The 22,511-nt window shown below is 38.6% G+C and overlaps 1 protein-coding gene across 1 annotated transcript in view; it reads left to right on the plus strand.

Moving 5' to 3' along the window:
• Positions 1-13,026: 13,026 nt before the first annotated feature.
• Positions 13,027-22,511, plus strand: part of Vps41 (VPS41 subunit of HOPS complex) — a 183,700-nt gene continuing 174,215 nt past the window's right edge. The window contains exons 1-2 of the mRNA XM_008851607.2: positions 13,027-13,082; positions 21,287-21,328. Coding sequence (XP_008849829.1) covers positions 13,062-13,082; positions 21,287-21,328 — 63 coding nt within the window. The 5' untranslated portion in view covers positions 13,027-13,061. The remainder of the gene's footprint in view (positions 13,083-21,286; positions 21,329-22,511) is intronic.

Genomic DNA, 22,511 nt, shown 5'->3' on the forward strand with positions numbered 1-22,511 from the left:
ACACAAGGAGGTCTATTACTTTTAACTAAAAAGCACTTATTACAAGGAATATTCTTGCTGGCATGATGACTGGGTTTTGGCTACAGCTTGGACGGCAGCACCATTTGTCTGAATGTGTTCTCCTTTGTAATCATCACATCCTCAGATCAACTAGTATGGTGGTGCCACATTAATGAGAAAATCCACTCGGAATAGTTGATGAAGAGTGAGCCCCTATCTTCTGAGGTGTCTTGATTTCTCTCAGCACTGTCTTCTCAGAACTGTGTGTATTCTATTCTCCTGTCTAACAAAGGGCCCCTCATATTTATTGAACAGCCTGTCAAGCATGAACAGTCTTTGATAACAGTTTTACAAAGAAAGAAGTTGTTTTTCTGACCCTACTGACTCAGAACAAGACACAAAGCCACAGACAGACATCATCCCCCTATGCCCCCATGTCACTTCCAACATTTGCTACAGAGACGTTTGCAATGTCATTGCTGTCACATCTCACCTACACACACCTTGTTCTGAGTTGGGGCTTAACTGAGTCACATTAATGCTATGTGTTTAGCTTAGCTTGTAAGAATTAATTACATCAAGATTCCAAATCATGGTAGGACTGATGACATTGTTTTTATTAGAAGGAGTACATAATTCCAAGTGTTCTCAAAATATTCTATTAGCTTGGTTTACAGGATTATGCAAAATGATAGTTTGTATGTAAAGGCTTGTTACAAAGAGTCTTTCCCAGAAAAAAAGTCATTCTCCTCATTTGTTTTATTAAAGGAGGAGAGGAGTTTTTGGACAGGCAGGACAGTTCTCAAGGATACATTCTGCTGCATTGGTTAGGTTGTTGCTGTTTCCTAACATTGGATGGTGGCTTGGAGACTGATGTTACTTATAACATTCATATTGTCTCCTGCAGTGGTTTATCTCAGGTGGAGGATTTATTGAGATGTGACAATCAGGAAAGAGTCCATCTTCTGTTGTCGGGGTATCATCTTCTGATGCCAACACATGGTACACCTTTATCAGCCTCACTGGAATCCACAGAGGCGCTGAGGAGAAAGCACAGGTGCAGAGGCTTGGCTCCAACTAATGAGAGGACCAGGATTCAGCCATCAGTTGGGCTTTTTTTCTATCTTGACACATAAAAATTATTGGTTTTGGTAAAAAAAAAATTTGTTTTTCACAGATGTTTGGGGGGCGGTAAATTGAGAGAAAATTTTTTTAATTTAAATATAATTTTAAAATTTATATTTGATGTTTTGAGAGATAAATGAGCTCATTGGATTATAGCTTGTCCTTGGGGGTTGTTGTCTTTGGGGTTGTAAAGAATGCCCTGAGAAACATGAACTCCCCTAAAAGATAAAAATTATTTGTATATACTATATATAATATAGTATATATATCTTAAACAAGTCCTTGCCATCGTCATCAAGAGCAGATTATTTTATGTGATGTTTGATTGAACTTTAACCTTCATACATATCATCTGTAAGTCTCAACTTTTTGTACCTTACTCAGACCTTCAAAATTTGCACAAGCTTTCTAGTTTTCTATTCTGAAAGCATTTAGCTGTCTTAATCTTCACACGTAAATCCTTTATTTACTGAAAATATTTCTATTCTTACATCCTGATAACATATCCTGTCACACTTATTTACTGTTTCTTTCTGGTTACCATGAATTTATTCAGACCTTCATCATTTGCATATTTTTGTTTTCCATTTCCATTTTTCTTGCATAGTTTTCTTTTCCATTCTGGAAATATCCAGCCATTTTATTCTTCATGTATAGATCATTCTTTATTAAAATATTTCTATTTTTACATCCTTCTAACAATTCTCTCTCATATTTACTCATTGTTATTTTTTTATTTTTCTAAATAAAAGTTTAATCCAGATTATCTACATGCATATTACCTGTATACATACTTTCGATTATGAAGCTTTTTCCTGGTGTAAGTCTCAAGCAAATTTTTTCTCCATTTGGACTTACATCTTTTACTCCTGTAGTCTCACCACCTGAACTTGAGAGTTAGAAAATAAGTTTACATTTTACATAATCAAAAGTTACCTTGAAGTGAAAGTCTCTTTGCAAGCAAGGAAAGGCAGAACAGAAAGTACACAGAGTCAGAGATTTTTACATGTTAACCATGGGATTGCAGTTTTAGATGACAAAAGATATTTTTTTAATGCCATTAATCCTCATCAAAAGTCGTGAGAAGTAGTATTTATTCCTTTATCTTCTGGCATCACATTTATCTTCTTTTGTCACTATCATCTGGGTAAACAAAAACTCATTTTATAGTATAGATAAATTTAATCCTGGATATTTTTAGCAGTGATGACTAAATTGCTTTATAGTTTTAGGGCTGGGTAGAATTGGGAGAATTAGGAGAGGAGGAGCACTCATCAATAGAAGGTGAGCTTTTTTGGAAGAGTCTCTTTTCAGTTGGTAAAGCTGTATCACTAGTCAAATTAAAAGTTCATAAATTTGCCTTGATGACACATTAGCTCCAATTCTTTTAAGTAAAGTCATTGACCTTTGTTCATGACATGATATTTGGGAGAGAAAGTATTGCCCATAATGAACATAAAAAGGGAAAGTAAAGAATGAAAGCAAAGAGCAAAGACAGAGCTTGGCAAAAAGAAAGCAGGTGCGCCAATAGAGCTTTTGGAAAACCCAGTGCTCATGAATGAAGACCAAGTGTTCGAGTCTCTTCAAGAGACAAGCCATTGTCACTCAACATCTTGGGTTGCCTCAGCTTGGTGCCTGGTACATTCAAATCTTCTTTTTCCTTCAGGACATCGCCAGCTTTAATCCCTGAGTTCAGAGTAGAAAGGCTCTAGTTTACACAGGAACACAATATGGAGGTACCCCACCAATGAAAAACTTCACTTTTAGAGTAGTTTGATCAAGAGTGGGCTTAATCTTCTGATTATCTTGGTTACAGGTTATGTAAAAAATTAACATTGTAAAGGCTTTAGAAAGTTATTTCTCGAAAAGTCATTCCCACAAACCAGGAATGAGAACCCAAGGCTAGTATTCTTTTGACCTAATCCCTAAACCTGATAAGTGAAACAGTATCTTCGTATCATAGTTTTTCATGAACTTGAAAGTGCTTCTAACATGGCTCTTGGCTATTTGTTTTGTTGATGTTCATTTGAAATCCAGTAAAGACAGTTTGATAAAAATCAATTACTAACTGAAATTTATGTAAATGAGGGAATATACTAAGAATATGTGGGAGTGGTTGTTAAAACCATCATCCAAAGAACAGAGAATTTAGCCCAGTTTCTGTCTAGAGATCCTTTTCCTTGATCCCTTAGGGCTGACAGCCAAGATGGTCTTCCTGGTTTCCAAAGCCCACTGGAATAAAAGTCAAAGAAGAGGCAACATAAAGATTGTTTAGAGGAGGAAGTGAACTTAGTGTGTGTGTGTGTGTGTGTGTGTGTGTGTGTGTGTGTGCATCAGATAAGGCTCTTCAGAAAATGAATTTGAACTTGTTTCAACCAAGAAGGTTCCTATGACATCTAGCAGAATTTAAGCATCAGAGAACAGTTTAGCCTATATTCTGATAGTTTATTCCAATAGCTTTAGGAAAATAATAAAGATCAATAAAGTGAATTCAGTAAGTATAGGATCTTGGTAGGATATGGATGGTGGGCCAGGGTATAAGGTGCTAAGGAGATACATCTTAGAGAAAAGGGAGCTGGAGAGATAAATGCCTCTTCAGTGCATGATAATACTATAGGCTTTCGGTAACAGTAGGTTTGTGAAAACAGCAGCACTAGAACATTCGTGTTTAAAATTGGATTTATAGGCACAGAATGAGGGAAAGGCACAAAAGAAAGAGCTTTAAGATGACCTTTTGGTTTGATTTTGGAGGCTGTCATACAAGTAATTCTCTCAAGTAATTGCCAGTTAAACCAAATAAAAATGCAAACAGTGTTCAGATCATCTGCAGGGAATTAGTTATAGGAACCACAAAAATGCTAACGTTCTCTGATGTTCAAGTCCCTTATATAAGCCAGCACAATATTTGTATATCACCCATGTGTATCCTCCTGTAAAATACAAATCATCTTTAAGGTTCCTCATATACTTAATACATAAATCCATATTGTTTAGGTAATAATCACAAAAGGGCTGCAGGCATTCAGTACAGATACAGTTTTTATTTCTTTTTGGAATATGCATAATCTGATTAAATCAGCAGCATGGAATCCTAGCCAAACAACATGGGAGTCTGATAAGGATTGTCTGGAGGCACAGGTCTGGCTTTACCTGTAGGGCATCTCACCTTATCTTCTTTTCTGAACTTCCTTCATTCTTACGTTCATCTTGAGAAGTTCACTTTTTGAGAGTCAAGACCTAGCTAGTATCATTATAGTATAGATTTTTCAATAAAAGTTGCATTTTTCTTTGATAACATTGCTACAAATGATGAATGAGCTCCAGGTGGCCACACGCCAGCCTTCCTAGAACAATCCATGACTGGGGTACACCAGAAACACAATAAAAATAAAACTGTCTGGTGGTTAAATTCCATTTTCAATGTAAACTAATGTTTGAACTAGGTACAAAAACTATTAAGCCAATATAACAGTGTTTTATTTTATTTACCCCTTCTTACTGTGACAGTAATTTGTTTTACTATTTTCATATCATGTATAGATTCAACTGTATTGTGATTAAATAGCTACCAGACTAATAAGAATTCCTATTACTGTTTTTATAAAAAGTGAATACTAATTTTTAACCACTAACATAGTAGTTATATTGCATTTTAGAATATTCCTGGGGACTGCCATTCTTTTCACTTTGCACAGCAAATCTTTCCACTTCTTTTCTTCTTGCTGTATTAAAAATATTTTTATCAGTTCCAGGATTTCATAAAATATATTGGGATCACATTCAGTACCCCTCCCCTCTCTCCACCCTCTCCCCACTAACCCCTTCCCCCAACTTCATGTCTTTATTTACTTTGGCTTGTTTATTTAAAGGCCTATTGAATTTAATCCCTGCCTCCTAAGTGCTCCTGGTTGTAAGGTCTACACCCCCTCCCCCCAAAAAAATCCAGTGAACCTACTAGTCATCATACCGGTAAGGAAAACTGACTCTCCTTCTCCTAGCATCCATCAATTGCAAATAGATCCTCAGCTAAGGCTGGGGCTTCCTGCCCACCTGCCCTATCCATGCTAGATCCTGGGTGGCTTAGGTTTGCATAGCCCTTGGGTATGCTGCCATAGGTTTTGTGAGTTCATAAGTACAAGTAGCCTATGGTGTCCAGATAACACGTTCTCCTTGTATTCATCTACTACCTCTGGCTCTTACAATCTTTCTACCTCCTTTTCTGCAATAATCCTGGAGTTCTGGGAGAAGAAGGTAGGATATAGATGCCCCATTTATGGCTCAGCAATTCCCAGTCTCATATTCTCTGCATGTAGACCATTTGTGAGTTTCTGTTTTAATCACCATCTGCTGCAAGAAGAAACGTCTTTGGTGAGAGCTGAGGGATGCAGCAGTCTATGGGTATAACTATACGCCATTACGAGTCAGTTTAATATTATGTCTATTAGAGTCCATACCTGGAACTGTTATCAGGGCCAAGAACCCATGTTAGACAGGTTGCAGGTCATAAGGGAGAACCTACTACTATCATTTAACTCATTTTTTTTTTTAATGTTTGAAGGACACAAGCTATATGGAAGAGAAGCTGGGGTCTTCTACCACATACCTTGACATTATAGCACTACTGAAAAATAGACCTTGTTTTAGAAAAGGTGTTTGGATCTGACAGCATGATGTGTTTAAGTAGTTTGTTTCAAAATTTTGATTGAAATGAAGGATCTTATGAAATAATACATTTTCTTGGTACAGCCAAACACCTGGATTCAGGACAGATTGAATTCATGCTTTAAGTTTAAAAAATTGGTTTTGTGCTTTTCTGTCAAGTGTATGAAAACAGTTCAGTAAGTGACTGCACATGTAGAATCTATGCCTTGGTTGTTCAAATAGGTGGACCTTAAAATACCTGTTAGAAAGACTAAAATAGGAATCCAATGCTATTTTTCATTTTAGTTTTTTAAAATTTATACCCACTAAAACCTGTCACCGCCTACCATTCCAAATGCTGTTTTAACATATAGCTTAGTTGAGAAGCTCTTCTCAATTGTCTGACATTATTACATAACAGTATTTAATGGGACTTTAAAGGGAATTTTCTGATATTTAGAGAAAACCTTTTATGACAACTTCAGAGGTTTCAATGACAAAGCTATTCAAAGTATTTTCTTTTTTCCATTTTTTTTGCTTTATTAATTAATTTATTTATCATTTAATGTGTATGTGTGTTTTTCCAGGTGTATATATTTGTACCACATGGGTGCCTGGAACCTACAGGAGCCAGGAAAGGGTATTAGAAACCTGGATCTGGAGTTACAGACAGTTGTGAGCGGCCATGTGTGTGCTAGGAACTGAATCCAAAGAGCAGCAAGTGCTCTTCAATATTGAGTCATCCCTCTAGTCCCCAATATGTTTTCTTAATGAAATATTTACAATTGAACAAAAGTAATGTTAATTAGTTATACTCAAAACATACAACAAAAGAAATGTTTGTGTAACTTATGATTTTTAATATAATACAGTTATAATATGCACCATTAAAGTAATGTTTTAGGACAATATGTATAATGTTTTTTGCAAAGTGAGACTAAGCTATGACTAAGTGAAGAAAGCAGATGATAAAATTTGATGCCATGTTTTTGTTGAGAAAAATATCTTTTAACACAGAGAAAAAGAACAGAAAGGAAAAGATGGGGTGGAGTTGAAGGCGAGGAAGAGGAGGAAGAAAAGACAAAACAAAATACATTCAATAACAATAGCCTGAATGGAGGAATTATGAACAGTTTTTGAAATTTGATTTCCATGTAAGCTTTATCTTTCCAATTGCTCATCATGAACACACATTATTTTTGTAATTACAAAATATCTTTTTTAAGAATCCTAGTAGGTTCATTCACTGCTAAAGCATGAATCTTAATTGTGTCTCCCAAAGCCTCATGTGTTGAGGGCTTAGTTAGTTCCCATTGTGTGAGCTTTGAGGAGTGCTGGCACCTTTAAGAACTGGGAGGGGGAGGGGATTAATAGAGCAGGAAGGGTTAAATGGGATGAGGAATGGGAGGGCAGGGCAGAAGAGGTAGTATGAGGGGGGATTACTAGCATTAAAAGTTTTTAGAAAAAGCTATATGGAAACTTACCACTATAGAAGCTTCTTAAAGTACATACATATAGATTATAAAAACAGATTAAAAGGCATTATCCTATAACAGGGGGACATTGCTCCTACTAAATACCATAGACTTGCAAAGTAAAAGCCCAAAGCCAAGAATGAACTCCCTCTTTTGAAACTGTTGACCAGGGGTCCCAAAGACTCTCAAACAACATTGGACATTGCCTCTGCTTTTGTTTACCCACCCAGAACTTCATTGTAAGACTCTATTACTGCGGCAGATACTACGTACATGAGCTGTAGAACAAACAAGGAGGAATCAAGCTGGTGCTGACATCAGAGCCTCATCTCTACTGTATAGCTTTTCACAGTGCTGGAAGGTTCTATGCAAACTATGGGGAGAGAACATTTAGCATGACCTTTATCCAAATGTGAATCCTGTGAGCTACAATAACTAGCCTGCAGAATGCCCACCAGTGCAATAGTGGCAAGAAAAGTGTGGGAGTAACCAACTACTTTCTAATTGGATTTAAGGTCTACCTCATAGGATGGAGCCCATAACTTACATTGATATCAGGCCTAGGAAACAGACTAAACAGCCCACAGGCCATGGAAGAAAGCCTAATACAACTATTCTGCTAAATCAACACAGTATTTAAATGATTTCTAATGACTTTTTGTCATACCCATAGATTAATGCATCTCTCAACTCTCAGTAGAGAAATTTCCTTGTGCAGCTAATGGTGATTAACCCAAAGAACCGCAACTGGCTGGCATGCAGATAAGAGGCTGCAGACTGCTTATCCCTGAATAAGACACCTATATTAAACTTCTGTCCTCAAGGCTTAGGCATCATTGTGGAAGTGGGGGTGGAAAGATTGTAAGAACCAGAGAAGGCAGATGACCACAAGGAGGCAGAGTTTTCCAGACAGCTGGTCAGTTACACATATGAACTCACAGCAATGCTGACAGAATGGACAAGTTCCACATAAGCTCAAGCCAGACAAAAATTGCAGACATGGGGAAACTCCAGTCCTACCCAAGCAACTACTGGCAACCAATGACTGCTTGGAAGGGGAGAGTCAGTCTCATTTAAGGATGAGACTCTTTGTAGGTTGACCAGGTTCCAAACCATAGGGTATTTGGGGACACAAACTTAACTCTGTAGGCCTAAATTTAGTAGGGGACTAGAAACGGGGAGGGCTCAGATACAGGAAGGGAATATAAATATGATCAAAATATGTTGTATGAAATTCACAAAAATTCAACATAAATTTAATAAAACAAAACACTGTATAATTGTAACTATTGCTAGTGGCTTTACTAATAGAAATAAATGCAAATCCATAGAGATTTCTCATGCACAACTTCATTTAGGTTGAGATCTTTCTAATAGACATATAAAAAATTGAATCTTAATTATATTCATGTATTTATCTTTCTGAGAAAGCAGACAATGATTATTACTTCAAAATTTTATTTTGTGGACACCGGTTACACTGCCAGAGAATTAATAGAATTAATATAAATATTATATAATATAGAATTAATAAATTAAAATTAATTTTTAAATGAATTTATTATAGATAATCATTAAAATTAAAAATTAGGGCCTTGAGAAAAAAAAGAATTGGGACCTAAGGAGTGATCTTAGGGGATGGGGTTGGCCCTAAAAGGAGCAGAGGGACGGTGTTCCCTCATTTCTCTCTTTTGCTCCCTGACAATTGTGTGTTTTTACGTATCCCTGAAGTGATATACTGCCCTTACACAAGCCCCAAAGCAAGAGGATGAACTGATTATGGACAAGAACCTCCAAACCGTGAGACAAAATTAATATTTTCTCTATAAGTTGAGTATATCAGGTTTTTTGAAAACAGACGGTCACTAACACACCTGTGGACCCTTCTAAGGTATGTGTTAAAATAACATTTAGAAGAGTAGTGGGTATGATTTTTTAAGAACAAAATTGCAAAATAAACTAAGGCTTATTGATTTACTAAAGATAGCATCAATATTATTTTATCTATTTGGGAGAAAAAGTTAATTAAAGAAAGGCTAAGATTATTGCTTGAAGCAGGTAGCATAATATGGTATGCTTTTACTTGTCATTTGCTGTCAGGAAAGACCTTAGGATGAAAACGGTAGCAATCTAATGCCTGACATTTCTCACCAAAATTAAATTGTGGAGAAAAAAAGAGGTACCTTTGAGGGAAAAACCATGGAAACAGAGATCAGAAGCTAGAGACTGGGAAAAGTTTCTCCAAATGGCCCACCTATTTAGAAGGGATATGAGCCTGACATTTTTTTAACTTCACCTTTCCACTTTGCCGAGTTTTCATTCCCCAAATTTAGAAATACTATTTACAATAGAAAATATGGAAGTTATTAATATTGCTTAAAATGAACTAAGGTTATTATGGAGAGACTATTATGATGTACTAAGTTACTACATGATTTCAGAACTATACAAAAACTTATAAGACAGATTTTTAAAAGCAGTGAATTACTCTGCAAATACAAGGGATTAGGTATGGGTTCCAAAGTCTAGTAACAAGTTTCAGGCCCTCTTCGGGGAGAATGAGATGTTGAATCTCACCTTTACTTCCATAGATTAAAGTTGGAGACAGTGAATGAACAATATGTATAAGAACAGCAAGTGACTGGACACAATCCATGACTATTATGCCAAACACTTCCAACTTTGACCTGTATATAAACTAGGGACATTATTAAAATTCCAATTCTTGTTCAGTCAGGCACTCAAAAGGTCTCAAATTATTCAGCCCTAACAAGGTCCCAGGTGGTCTGTAGTGTACACTTGGAGTAGCAAGAGGTTCCAGGGCCTTTTAGATAAGAGAATCCCACACTCTCATAGGAGAAAACTTGGGGGTTAGAGGTCGCATGTGAATTTCATTGTGCCCACCGACCCAGAGTGAACCTGCTAGCCAATAATCGGTTTCAATTTTGCATGCTCGTGCCTCTTTCCTTATGTCCAAAAGGAAATAACAATGGAACCCATGCTCATCGTATCTTATCATGGTCAAGGTAGACCAAGTAGGGAACAGACAGACTCCTTGGGATTGGACCAGCAGAGAAGACTGTCCAGCAAATGCCTCTTCAATCAGGCACACAGCACCCCTTTTGAGAAAGAATATTGAAAATTCTTTATTTGAAAAAAGTAGGAAGTCCAGGAAAGCCCAAAGTGCTTCCCACCAGGAGGTCTTGCAGAGCAGAATCCATGCAGAAGATGAAAGCAATGTGTCTTTTGAAGATTTATGGAGAAGACTCACCCAACATATAAACATGCAAAACTAGAAAAACTAGAGCGCTCCAGCTTCTTAAGCTCCCCCTCCCCTGAAAAAAACCAAAAACCAAAAAACAAAAACCCCAGCAAAATGAGCAATGAAATCAAATCTGAAGCCCCGGCTGATTTGGGTTCTCAGAAGATCTTATCTTTCTTCTTTAAAAAAATTTAGTTAATTAATTTGTGAGTATATGTGCATGTCTCTGTGTGTGTGTGTATATATGTGTGATCATATGCATATGTATGTGTGCAGGCTGAGGCCAGAAGTGCCCTTAACCACTGAGCTCTCTCCAGTCCTCAGAAAACCTCTTCAATAGACTTTCAACTACCCTCCCGCCCCCAACCATAATATACCATCACCACAGAGCCAGGTTGTGGTAGCCTGAAGGAGATACATGTATACTCACTGGATTCAGAAGTCAGATGGGGTTAAGAAGAAAGCCAGTCTAGAAGCAAAGAGGCAGAACCTCTCCAGGCTATGGAAGTCATCAGAATTTTTAGAGGCCATACACTGGTGGGGAGAGTAAGAACAAAATCTCATTTGGGATTTCAGTGGTGATTTCCCCAGCACTTACTATTTTTGGAAGTGCTTCCTGTCATTTTTCTCACCCAAATTAAAACAAAAGTAGTTATTAAAAAAAAAAAAAGCACCGTGAGGGGAAAGACCACAGCAGCAACCTTGTACTTGGCCTCCCTTGCTGTTGGAACCTCACCCAAATATCCAGCCACTCCTTGCAGCCAGTTGTGTGCAATTTTTCCCCTAATTGCATTTAGCAACATGGTTTTGGCAAGAGGCTAGAGAATATAGGCTGAGGGAAGAATAGAGACTAGAGGAGGGGGCTCTGTCTATGCAGGTATAGAGAAGCCAGGACACCATCCTTCTTGAATTACACTGTTTTGGGCTCCACCACAATCCTCTCAGTAACCCCTCACTTACTCTGTAAGTAAGCTCAGTAAACTCAGTGGTTCCCCAGGAGGAACTCTGGTGGAATCAAACTTTGGTTTGTTATTGAGATCTTATAAGGAGGCTAGACATTACTTAGTCCCCCCAAGGGAGAAAGCTCTCACAAGGTCTTTCTGGGACTTGGAGTCCATCATGCATGGTGTTTGGTTCTAGGCTATTTAGCAACACCTCTGAGAAATTCTTACATTCGACACAGCCTTGGGTACTTGCCTGTGGGTGTGTAAATGCCCTGTGGCTGAGTGATGAGTATACTGAAAGAAGGGCCCTGGCAGGCCTCGGAAGCTGCTTAGGTCCTTGAGAGAAGACGAGTGCCAGAGAGATGACATCACCCTGGCTTCTGGGGCCACTGAGGAGCAATGAGTTGAACAGAGACAGTTAGGGACTAGGGGAAGCACAGGGTGGTGATTATGTGATGGTCTACTAGGTCAGAGTCAGTGTAGCACAGGGAACAAAAAGAACCTGCAGCTCACACCTCGTGTGGCCCTGTGGGATACCCTCTATGAGTCACCAGCTCAAAGAAAGCGTGAAAGGAAAATGCCTGTGTTTGGACAAGATACTGTGGATTCCTAGGGTTAGGAAAGATAGTTCATAAATGTCCAGAAACATAGAGTAGGGTCAGTTTTTCTAAAGGATGGAATACAGTGGTTTTCAGATTTGACCAATGAGAAGCTTTCGTTCTACCATGAATGTTACCTGTAGAAGATAGTCAAAGAAAGTTTTACAAATAATTAAACAATGGAGATTTAAAAGATTCAATATTCACATGCCAGAAGATGTCAACTTCAAGTATCAAGAGCTAAATATTTGTTAGAATGCAGATTGTTCTGAGTCTTCACTTAAAAGAATGTTATAGTCACTATGTTTTTTAAAAGGGGGTGAGTGGGGGCTGAAGAGATGTCTTAGTGGTTAAGAGCACTGACTGATCTTGCCGAGGACCCAGGTTCGATTTCCAGTACCCACATGGCAGCTAACAATCCCTCTTCTGATGTCTGCGAGCATTGCACCACGGGATAGGCGTGTGTGTGTGTGTGTGTGTGTGTGTGTGTGTGTGTGTGTGTGTACGTATACACATTCAGGCAATACACTTATACACATAAAATAAAAACAATAAATAAAATATTTTTTTAAAAGGTGGGTGGGTACAGCGACAGTATTAGACAACATTTGATATCAGTCTTTGGCATCAGATGAGGCCCTATTCTAAATCTAAGCCTCTTGTGTAAGCTTAGTGTGATCTCTGAGGTACAGTGGGGGTACACATGGGGTAACCATATGGACTGCAGTGAGGAGAAATGAGATAATTCATGCACTGTGAGTGACTAGGGCCTGTATATAAGTGCTTAATTAAATACTGCAACAACAGAACGCAGAACAACAGTAAAGTAAAGCCAGGCTTTCCCTATAGTTATGATAAATTCTCTAAAGCAGGACTCTGCTAGGCAAAAAATGAGGGTCACTCAACAGGCGGGATGAGGAACCAGGTGCAGCAAAAACTACATTTCCCATTAGGCACCGGTCACGTCTGTTCCTCCCTTCGTTCCGGGTCAGTCACATGACTCTCGGGCTGCGCTATGGCGGAAGCTGAGGAGCAGGTAAAGGTTCCAGCGGTAGTTGAGGGGCACACGGCGGGGATTCCGGAGCTAGGGCTTTGAGGGTGCCCGGGGCGAGGTGGGCCTGGCCGGGGGCGCTGGGGGCTGAGCTCGGGACAACACCGCGCACTCCTCGCGCTCGGAGTCTGCCCTGCAGCGCTCAGCCCCTCCGACTTGTGTCCATGAAGGCAGGTCAGGAACTGACTGCTATGGGAGGCTTGAGAGATTGATTATCCCTTTTGCTGGCAAGACTTCATGGCAGCGTCCAGCCGCGTCGGAGAGGGTGGCACTGGAGTGATGGGGAGACATTATTGCTTTATTTCCACAGAGTAATAATGATAGCCACACATTAGGGCAAAGGACAAGATTAAACGAAGTTGAAAAAATAGGCCGGAACTTGGAGTGAGCTTGTTTCCATTTCTAATGTCTTTCAGTTTGATATTTTTTTTCCCATTAGCTGGGCCGAGAGTTTCTGTAGTGACATGGTGATGAGCTGTCAGAAGAGACATGTACTTTTCAGGAATTTTTACCGCTTGCAGTATTCTTTACTTTCATAGTATGTCCGGTATATATTTTATATATGCTAATAGTTAAGGAACTTGACTATGTAGAAATTGGGTTTGGACATTGTGATAACGGCTAATCCATCGCTTGTGCAAACCCTCTTTTCTATTTTGGGCATGTCCACAGGAAATAGAACACACCATTTCATGACTGTCATCGCAGATGGTTTTCCACATTGTGCGCCTCCATTTTGTCTTGAAACATAATTGTGGTGTGGGAGAAAAGCATCCAACCAAGTTCCTTTGCTTCCTAGAGCTAGTGTAGTAGAAATGCAGGGAGTTGTCCTTATTCCACTCACAGAAGAGTTTGGCAAAGTTGGCTGATGTTTAAAAAATTAGAAAGTTAGGTAGATAAGAATGTTTCATGTCTGTACATTGCTTTCAAGTTTACAAAGATCGTTTCACATTGCATTTGGTCCTCTCAAGAGAATTTCATGAGGTAAATGTCTAGTCTGATATGGAAGTTAGATAAAACATCTGTGTTAAACCATCCCATACCAAATTAGTGAAGTCCATGTCCTCAAGTTAGCCTAGTTGCCCATCGGGGCCTTGCCCCAGTCCCTTCCGCCTCTCTCTGACTTCATTGTCCACAGTGTTCCCTCCTGCCTTCTGTGCCTCTCACACTGCCTTTCTTAGGGTTCTGTAAACAAGCCAGGAATGTTCTTGCTTCAGGGCCTTTACCATGCTGGCCCTCTTTAGGACTTTTGACACCAAGGACTGGTCTTCCTTCATGCCTTTGTATAAGTATTCTTTCTAACAAGAGTCTCCCTGGCTCTTGTCTCCATTCTTTGAAAACCACCTTCCATATTGTGTTTTCCACATTCTATATTTTCCATAATGCTTATCATGTTTTACAATTTCTCATATATTTTCACTATTGCAATGTAAGCTACATGGTAAGAATGTGTTCGCAGCTGATGGCCAGTACTGGAATACTGCTTGATAAGTGTCAGGAACTTTATGAAGTGGAATTAGCCCTTACCATCTTGATAATTTTCCTTTCAGTCATTATCCCATCATACTTTAATAGCTAGTATACTCTTGGAGAGAGCTAGCCCTCCTGGTGGTGTTGAGATCAGCATTCTATTGTCTAGTGCAGAAAGAAGCAAACGTTCATTAATTGTTGTATTTTAAAAATCAGCAAATAATTGTATCTATACTACTAGTCTTTGAAGATTTAAACATGAGCTTTTTGTATTCTTTTGGACTAGTGTGCCTTGCGCTTCGGGGTAGGATGCCATTAAAATCTGACAGTTGGTCTTTGCTACTCAGTTTTTGAAGATAAGAGGTGCAAAAGTGGAGTAAGTGAAATTTGCTAGTTTTGCCACCTTGAATCTCTTTGGAAATCATGACATGTTTTTTTTTCTCTTCCTGAGTACTTTAGGAATTGACATATGTTTTAAATGAACTACCAGGACAAATTACAGAGGAAGGCAAAGGTTGGCATTTTCTTGGTACCATGTCCTGTAGATGCCAACAGCCCTTCAAGATGAGTTGCACACAATTGAACCTGGGCATTGTGTTCTTTGGTGATTGTCCCCCCCCCCCCCGCTTTTTTTTAATGAATAGCCAAAGTGGTGACATCTGAACTGACATGAGATACTATAAAACAATTCAGAGTCTAATGCTAAAATCACTGGTTATGATTGGACAGGTGTTTGTGTGTAAGTCATTGTGAAAGCCTTGGTTTTGCTGAATATAGTAAAAGTACTTTGTAAAAGTAACATTTGTGTTTTATAGTTCTCAGAAAGAGCTAATATCTTAGATTCTGCCTGGAATTCTTGTAACCAGCAATTTTGCTTAGTTCCAGAACGATTTATAGTTGGCTTTCATAGTCACAGAAGCCCAACAGTATTTATCCCTACTGCTCATGAATAACATTGTGCTTGAAGTCTGGTTGGTGGTATATTTGTCTCCTACAGACTGCTGAGTCCTCAGAACGAGGACTATAGCTTACTCATGTCTGTATCTCCCAGATAGCTAGGACTTTCCAAACACAAAGTGTTTAAATGAATTTATTAGGAGGAGAACAACTCGTAATTGTCATATTGTGAATTTTTGGTAAAATTTGTGTGAAGTTATTTTTATCATATTTAAAACATTGCAATGTTACTAATTCAAATACAATGTGGATTGCCCTCTGTACGTTTCTTACTAGATCCACAGTCTTTCATCTTCCCTTCTCAACTGCACACCACTGATTCCTTGGCTAGATGGGAGAGTTTCAACTTCCACTTCTCCGGCATCTTAGAAATTAGGGAAAGTCTATCATTACTGTAGGTTGTTTATAGATTATCAGATGGTACAGTCCATGATTGTTAATATCTCATGTACATAAAATAAACATTAGGTTTGCACATATTTTAGTGCCTCAGTTTTCTTGCCTGTAAATTAGGAATTTTCTTTCTAAGACTTGCCGATATGAAATAAGTATGTTTTAAAGTGGTTAGGTTGAAATATTTTATAAATAAGAGAGAGTAATTGACCAAACCTAGATTTGGGGAGACCAAAGTTAGTCTGTGAAGGAAGGTGAACATTTAGAAATACCCAGTGATTTTTTTCAGACTTTAGATCTCAGGTTGGCACTGTGAAATCATAAAACACACAAATGAATCCGTGGAGTTAAAGCCACATGGGTGCCTGGCTGTGTTAACCCTGAGGACTCCCCTTATGGGTGTCACTGCACTCAGAGACAATGTGAGGAGATGGAAATCTATTAGGATATCTGAGTTGTGCCAGGGCTAAGTAGAGGGAATTCCCTAAGGAAAAGCTCATCAAGGATCACAGATTCAAGGCACGTTCTTTTGCCTGAGTGAGTGAGGCTGGAGGTGGTATTGAAGAATAAGGTGCATTCCATCTCCAGCATTGCTGCTCAGCTTAACTGAAGTTATGCAGAAATACTGATGCTGTGCAGAGGTAGTGGGTTTTGATCTCAGAAATACAGATTTTTATATGGCAATTTTTTTTTGGTCTTTTTGAAACAGGACCTACAGGGCCTCCCTGTAGCACCAGCTAACCTGGAACTCACTATGTAGACCAGGCTGGCCTTGAACTCACAGAGATCTGTCTGCCTCTGCCTCTCTAGTGCTGGGACTACAGGCGCGTGCCACTAACAACATTACTGAGGTTAAACAACACATCTGTAGGTCACACCTGGGCCTTACCTGTCATTTTGCCATCATTTCACATAAAGACATGAGCATGTGACCTCTCAATGAGAGCCTACCCAGTGTGGCTGGAGGGTCATGGGTGTGTGGAGGGATTGTAAAGAAAGACTAGATGTCTTCTGGGGTCAGACTAGGAATAGCTTTGCCTACTTTACTGGGGAGCCTGAAACCTGTTCTTATTTTGGGGCTAGGATACATGGCTTGTTCTTTGAGGGAAGCAATCAGTCTGATCTGAGCTTTGGGAAGATAGTCCCGTTGGCAGCTGATGAATAAATTATGGAGGTTACAGGTCACATTGTACAGATCATTGGGTGAAAGTCTTTGGATGGATGATTGGAGTTTGAGGGATTGGTTTGCAAAAGAAAGGCAAATGATTGTGTTTTACTTGCAGCCTGCTATGTGGGATGTGTGAGGCTACACATTTGTGTCACTGGATATCTTCAAGCTTATTATTTTTGCTTCAAACGGAATGCCGCAGTGTTTTTTTAATTGGACATGAAATTCACTAGTTCAGTCATTTTTAAGTGTGTGATTACATTCACGTTGCCATGCAGCCTGCAGTCATCACCACCATCTAGCTCTAGAGCTTTCCATTATCATACACTAAAACTTTACCTATTGATAGACACCCCTGACTCATCCTAATAATTTCTATTTTACTTCTGTCTTACATGCATAAAAGTCATACAATTTTTGTGGGTTTGGGGGAGGAGGGGAGTGACTTATTTCACTTATACAACTTCACAATTTTTAAAAATATTTTTTATTATTTTAATTTTATGTATATGAATGTATTGCTTGCATGTATATAAGTGCACCTGTGTCTTATATTGCTTATGGAAGTCAGAAGATAGAGTTGGATCACCGGAACTGGAGTTATAGACAGTTGTTAGCTGCTGTGACTCAAACCCAGGTCCTCTGCAAGAACAGCCAGTGCTCTTAACCACTGAGCCATCTCTCCAGCCCTGAGAACAGCATAGTTTTAGAACTTACTTTTTCATAATTCTAATGTGAGTTTTTTTTTTTTTTTTTTTTAAAGTTTGAAAACCATGGAGTCCCTAAGTGGTAACCTTTCTCACGGTTCAGTCATCTTTATGACTTTTTGTTTACCACTGTCTCTGGAACGTTAAGTAGAGGGATTGGTCAATGAATGAAGCACTAAGAAAACACACCAGGCTAATAGCTGATGTTACTCAAGCACGGCTCTCATAACATTGTGGACAGAAGTGTAGATGTGTTGAGGCCACATCTGTGTTCAGGTGCTTGATGCTGATGTTAAAGGTGGGCCTTATAGGGTTCTGGAGCAAATATTCTCAGCTGATGCTAGCAGCCACTGGAAACTGCTCAGCCTGGTTTTCCCTGAAATCTGCAAGTCTTGGGGTGTCAGGTTCCAGCACTGCATTCTTTCTGGTGTAGAGCCAGAGTGAAATTTTGTTTTGAGATTTTGGACTGGCTTCCGTTGGTTGATGTTGTTTTAATAAGGCTCATGAATAAACTGAGCATGTGCATTTGAGGTGCTTCCACATTTAAAAAGTTCCTTAGGTTTAATGTAATTCTCTGGAAAGAGTAGTCAGGTGTCTTTCTAGAGCCCTAGATATGGGAAATAGGAATCTAGATGCAGCATATTGGCCAGTGTTAACAATATTTAATATTCCAGAATGTCAGGGATGGAGATAGATTAGAAATCATTAAATTTGATCTCTATGCGTCATTCTGGCCTTAAAGGGTTAGAGATGTTCAGAATGCTCTATTACAGACATACAAATGGTAAAACATAGAACATCATGGTCAATATATGATAGATGTCCAGTAAAGAAGTCAGAGTTGTAACTATACTCTGGTCAGAATTGTCCATTTCCCTGTAGCAAGAATCTTCTGTAGTTCTAATCTGCTCTTTGGCAAAATCTTTACAGTTGAATGAATACACCTATTAGTGGCTATAGCCCTTATGTTGTATGTGAGATCTTTAGACAGCTTTTTCCTGCCTATCTGCAGCTTTGTGTGCTTCATCTCCAGAGACCCCTTTCCCTAGTAGTGACTGCTCTATACTGCATATTTGACATTTCTCCCTTTATTTCACATATAAGGGAGATAATGCAATAGGCCCTTGCTAATACTGATTATCATGCTCTCTTTTTAAATATTTTGTATTATTATTATTATTATTACTATTATTATTATTATTATTATTATTATTATTATTATACTGGGGAATTTGGAAGAAAATTTGGTAACCTCAAGGCATGCACCACCATGCCTGGCCTATGTTTTATTATTTTTATTTTACGTGTATGAGTGTATTGCCTACATGTATGTGAGTGTACCCAGTTGTATAATACCTGTGGAGGTCAGAAGAGGGAGTTGGATTCCTCTGAAACTGGAGTTACGAATTGTTGTTAGCTGTCATGTGGGTTCTGGGAATCAAATCTAGGTCCTCTGCAAAAGCAGCCAGTGTCCTTAATCCATGAGCCATCTCTCCAGCCCCAACACTGGTTATCTCTTGTTTTCCTAATGGGTGTGAGATAATGTGATTCTGATCACATTTCCATCATGGTTAGTGACTTAGAACACCTTTTCATATACCTGTTGTCCATTTTTAATGTCCTCTTTGAAGAAATGTCTATTCAGAGCTCCTTTTTAATTAGGTTATATGTGTTCCTGTTATTGAGTTGTATGAATTCTTTGCAAATTTGGACTGTTAACCATTTGTGAGTATGACTTGCAGATCTTTTCCCCAGGCAATAGACTGTCTGATGTTTTTTATTTCCTGTGTTATGCAGCAGGACTTTAGTTTGATGACGTCCCATTTATTTTTGCTTCTGTGACCTGAGCTTTTAGTGTGATATAGAAGAAATCAACGCCAATGCCAAGGAGAATTTCCATACTGAATTTTATGGTATCCTCCCTTACCTTTAGGTGTTTTATCCATTTTGAGTTGTTTTTTGTGGCTAGTGCAGGATAAGGGTCCAGTCTTATTCTTTGAATGTAAAGACTCAGTTCTCTCAACATCATTATTTTGCAGGATTGTAAACTCCAAACTACTGAGACCCTTCTGAGACCCAGAGTCACATTAAATCAAATAACTTGCACAGCATATAGAGGAGATGCTCATCATTGTTAATGACACGTCTAGACAAAAATTCTAAATTGTAGCTAAAACCTCTATTTAACACAATCTTGGAGAGCAAGGACTGCATTTTCCTTAAGAATGTTTTGAAAGGTGCCTGCTTCCTACCAAGCTACTGACTTTTGATGTATGAAACTGTTCTTGAACATCAGATTTACATTTATCCTGCTCCAGCTTGAATTGAGTAAACTGTGCATCTGACTTCCTTTAAAATCTTCCCTTTTTTTCTTGAAAAAAAATGTTCTTATCCCATTTTTTTTGGTTGTATTTGTTGTATTTCTTGGGTTGTTGTAAAATGCTTACTTTTGGTGTCAGCATATTAGATGTAACCTTTTATTGCTATTGATATCTATAAGTACGTTAAGTAAATCTTCATTTTGCTGACCCCTTTGAGGATGTGTGGCATCAGCAGATTCTCTCTTTCAGTGGACAGGTGAGAGATTAGCAGAATCAAGTCCATTTTTCCATTTTTGCTTTGTTTCCTTCAGAGCAGCAAGATTCATTGTGTGGCAGGAGGGGAACTGTATTAAGTGGCAGAATTTGTCTTAGAGTTAATGGTTTATTAAGGAATTTGCAGATTACACAGCCTGTTTGTGCAAGATCTGTTAGATAAGGGGAGTCTTTTTAAAACTATTTTAGAACTGAGGCTATGACTCAGTTGACTCAGATTTACAATGCCTGCCTAGGCTAGCACAAAGCCCTGGGTTTCATCTCCAGCACCACATAAAACAGAGCATGGCAGCACATGCCTATAACCTCAGCACCTGGGATATGGAGGCAGGAGGAATGAAGATCAAGGTCATCAGCTATATAGTGAGTTCTATCCAGCCTGGGGTACATGAGACCCTGTCTCAAAAAACTAACAAAAACCCACGAAACAAAAAACCCAGCAGACAAAGCAACCCCACAAACTTTTAGTAAGATTGTCCTTTGAACTCAATCAGATTAATAGCATAAGAATTAGTAACATAAGAGATGTCAGTATAAAAACTGGCTCATTTGAGGTGGCTGTTTCTTGTTCCCCTTTGAGATCAATAAGCTTTTGCCAGATGGATTTCCATTAACGGAGTCTTCAGATTCTCAGGTGCCTAGTTTCTAGGGTAATTTGTTCAGTGTTTGAGGGAGGAAAATAGAAGCTTGGTGCCTCATGATCTTGGGTCCCAGGTGCCCCATTCCCACCAAAGTGTGAAGTTGTAACAAGGAGAGTGAGAGTTCAGCCTGCAGTGTCTTCTAAAATCGAAAGTGGTGTTTCCAGAAGGGCAGGTGGGATGCCTTCTCTTTTCCTTTGCAAATTTATTTTTTAATTTTCTGGCCTTTCTTCTGACCTTTTATCTGCTCTGTGCTTTACAGGAAACTGGGTCTCTTGATGAAGAGTCTACAGATGAGTCCGAGGTAAGATGTTGATTCAGAACTCTTCAGATTTATCACTATTCTTAATGCTGTCCTGACCTGGCTTTGCTTTAGGAAGTTCCAGGGGCTGGGGGATTGGACAAGGAGGGCCACGGCTTGCCAGTTGTCATTAAGACTATTACATGGATTAGCTTAAACATAAATAGGAAAGGAAGCAGAGTTTTCTCTTCATCTTGTGAGATGAACGTGATAGCTGCTATACTATGGAAACCTCTCACTGTTCATCTTGAACAGCATTTTAACCCAAAGCCTGTGGATGCTGGAAAGATGTATGCAAAGCTTCAATAGCTAATCTCTGTATTTTAAAGCCTGCTTGGTTCTCAGAATTTTTGCATTATGGCTTTACAACATTCTTCTTTCCCCTTCCTGTGGCGCTGGATTAAACCCAGGTTTTAACATTTACTAGGCAAGTGCTCCACCACTGACCTATAGTCCTAACCCTAATATTTATTCTTTATTCATTTTTTAATGAAAGCAAACATTTATATACCCTATACCTATAATATTTCCTGATTCATTGAAATTATAGCTTGTTTCTTTAAAAAAGAAATTGCCTTAAAATTGTTTAAGAATTGTGTTAAAGATTGTAACTTAAGGGAAAAAGATCCCTTTTTAAAAATGTCATGACTTTGAAAAATTCCTTTTCAAAAGTATGCATAAGAAAATAAAAAATGTAAAGCATAATACAAGTTAATTAGCTTATGAATTGTATGGATGGGCTAACAGGAGATGTGTGTTTTCCTTCTAATGTTTCATTTAGGGAATAGGAATGAAAATGTATCTCGGTAACCTGCAAGCTATTTCTTCCAGTGTGACTATATCCATGGTAGTCTATGGAACTTTGTTGATATTACTTATTTCTATGGATTTTGTTTGCTTTTCTTTGAAAGGGTGGGCTTATATTCCTCTAGATAGCATCATATATATTGTGCCATTTTTTAGTTGTGGCTTTTAACATCTTCACTATGTGGGATCCTTATCACCCTGAGTCCTTGAGTGTAGCATTTCTGAGTTTGCTCATAAATAGGAAATGGTATCTCTTAACTTCTGATAAAATATGGACAAATATTTTAGATCACTACTATGATTTTTGGAAATCTTAGATGAGAATCCTGTATTCCTACAACTATTGGTATAGAATTAGGCAACGTTTGAGTTCTATCCT

Source organism: Nannospalax galili, unplaced genomic scaffold (assembly GCF_000622305.1).
Source record: "Nannospalax galili isolate Female #2095 unplaced genomic scaffold, S.galili_v1.0 scaffold1386, whole genome shotgun sequence".
Classification (NCBI taxonomy): Eukaryota; Metazoa; Chordata; class Mammalia; order Rodentia; family Spalacidae; genus Nannospalax; species Nannospalax galili.